This window comes from Phacochoerus africanus, chromosome 1, assembly GCF_016906955.1.
Source record: "Phacochoerus africanus isolate WHEZ1 chromosome 1, ROS_Pafr_v1, whole genome shotgun sequence".
In the NCBI taxonomy this organism is placed as follows: Eukaryota; Metazoa; Chordata; class Mammalia; order Artiodactyla; family Suidae; genus Phacochoerus; species Phacochoerus africanus.
In genome coordinates, this window is record NC_062544.1 from 226,311,880 (window position 1) to 226,313,829 (window position 1,950).

General features: G+C 46.7%; 1 protein-coding gene across 1 annotated transcript; it reads left to right on the forward strand.

The window, feature by feature from the left end:
* Positions 1–598: 598 nt before the first annotated feature.
* ZNF80 (zinc finger protein 80) lies at positions 599–1,516 on the forward strand. Its single transcript, XM_053743459.1, is given in 4 exon segments — positions 599–826; positions 828–1,277; positions 1,279–1,341; positions 1,343–1,516. Coding segments are annotated over 4 exon segments (915 nt in total).
* The last annotated feature ends 434 nt before the right edge of the window (positions 1,517–1,950 follow it).

Below are 1,950 nucleotides of genomic sequence, written 5' to 3' on the forward strand. Positions count from 1 at the left end.
GTGGAAAGTGGGGTTCTTTTTCTCCCCACACCCTGCAAAACCAAACTCCTTGCAGCCATGTGCACGTGCACATTTGGCGATTCTCCCTGACACAACTGGAGTGAGCTCTCCAGCCACACCTGTGAACTTCCTTCCAGAATATCTGAAAATTCGATTCCCAGAAGCAAAGGAGTAAACTGGAGCCTCTGGGAATTATAGCCCTGCTGGCGGCTGTGTTCAGGGCTCCCTGGTACCTGAAGTCAGAGGTACACTGTGCACAGGTACCGCTTGGACATCTGTCTTGCTCGATTGCGGGAGCATCCTGGGTGGAGGTGTAGGATGTGTCGGAGACCTTCACCTGTTAGGAGTTGGACAGCTGGATCAGGCCCAGAAGACACTGTTCTGGGAAGAGACGCTGGAGACCTGCAGACCCTTTGTCTCACTGAGCCATGCTGCTCCCACGTCAGAGTCGAACTCACTGTGGAAGATGTAAGAGTGGGGGAAGGGAGGTTGGCTGAAGCACCTGTCCAGGTGAACCTTACCCCAGGGGAGACTGACTCAGGGAACCAAAAGGCTCTGCAGGTTGGGGCAAGCCAGAGATCGGGAAGGGTTGTTGGAAATGCAGGAAGGTCACTTAAAGCCAGTTATGGCCTCCCATAAAGGGCCCCTCCTTAAGAAGATTAGCCTGGAATGCAGCAGGGTGGGGACAAATGGTAGTCTGTGTTCAAGGGATTTACAAAAGCAAGACTCTGCCGGAGATGCTCTCCATGAGTGTGACTCACAGGGACCAAGTAAAGACACCTTGGTTCATGCAGGGAAAACCCTCTACAAATGCAAAGAATGAGGAAAACGCATTTAAAAAGAATTGCCTTCTTATTCGACATCAGCTGATTCACACCAGAGTAAAGCCTTATGAATGCCAGGAGTGTGTGAAAACCTTTCTTAAAAAGGTAGACTTTATGCAGCACAGGAGGATTCACACTGGGGAGAAGCCCTATAAGTGTGTAGAGTGTGAGAAGGTCTTCAGCTGTAGGACACACCTTGTGTACCACCAGCAGATTCCCACTAGCCAGAAGCCCTATGAGTATAGTGAAGGTGGAAAGACTTTCAAACACCACTCTGTTTTTGCCTAGCATAACAAGACCCACACTGGAGAAAAACCCTTTTGTTTCAGAGAATGTGGGAAAGCCTTTTACTATAACTCTTCCTTAAATCGACAGGTGAAAATTCACACCAGGGAGAAGCCCTACAAATGCGGTGAATGTGGAAAGACCTTCACCTACTACTCAGTTTAATTCCCAACATGGTGTGACCCATGGTACACAAAAGCCCTATGAGTGTAAAGACTGTGGGAAAGGTTTTATACTACAGCTATTCCCTCACTCGACACATGAGGAGTCACACTGGAGAGAAGCCCTACGAGTGCAGGGAATGTGGAAAGGCCTTTGCCCACCACTCTGCTTTTGAGAGCCACACTGGAGGGAAAAAAAAAAAAAAGAACTGTCACATGCAAATAACATGGGAAATCCTTTTGTGACACCTTTTCTTTCCCTTGACATTTGAGTCCTGCTATAGAGAACTGCTATGAATGCAGTGACTATAGCAAAGCCTGAAGCTGCTACTCATCTCTTAAAATATTCATGATGGAGAGAATCTCTATGACTGTAAGATACATAGGAAGACCTTTTGCAGGTGGGCCTACCTCAGTCAGCATCAGAGCACTGAGACTGGGAAAAGACTTTTTGAATATAACCATTGGACCATGGGAAATATCTCATTTGGCATCTGAGAATTCATCCAGGAGAGAGACCTCTTGGTTATTGTGCCCTTAGATGAAACTTCTGCCACAGCTGTCTCCATAGGTTATATCAGTAAGTCATCTCAAGAATATTTTTAAAAGAACACAGAGGAAGATGTTGTAAAAGAGAAGAAAAGAAATGTTATGTGCAGCTTCTTTCAGACTTCTCTGAA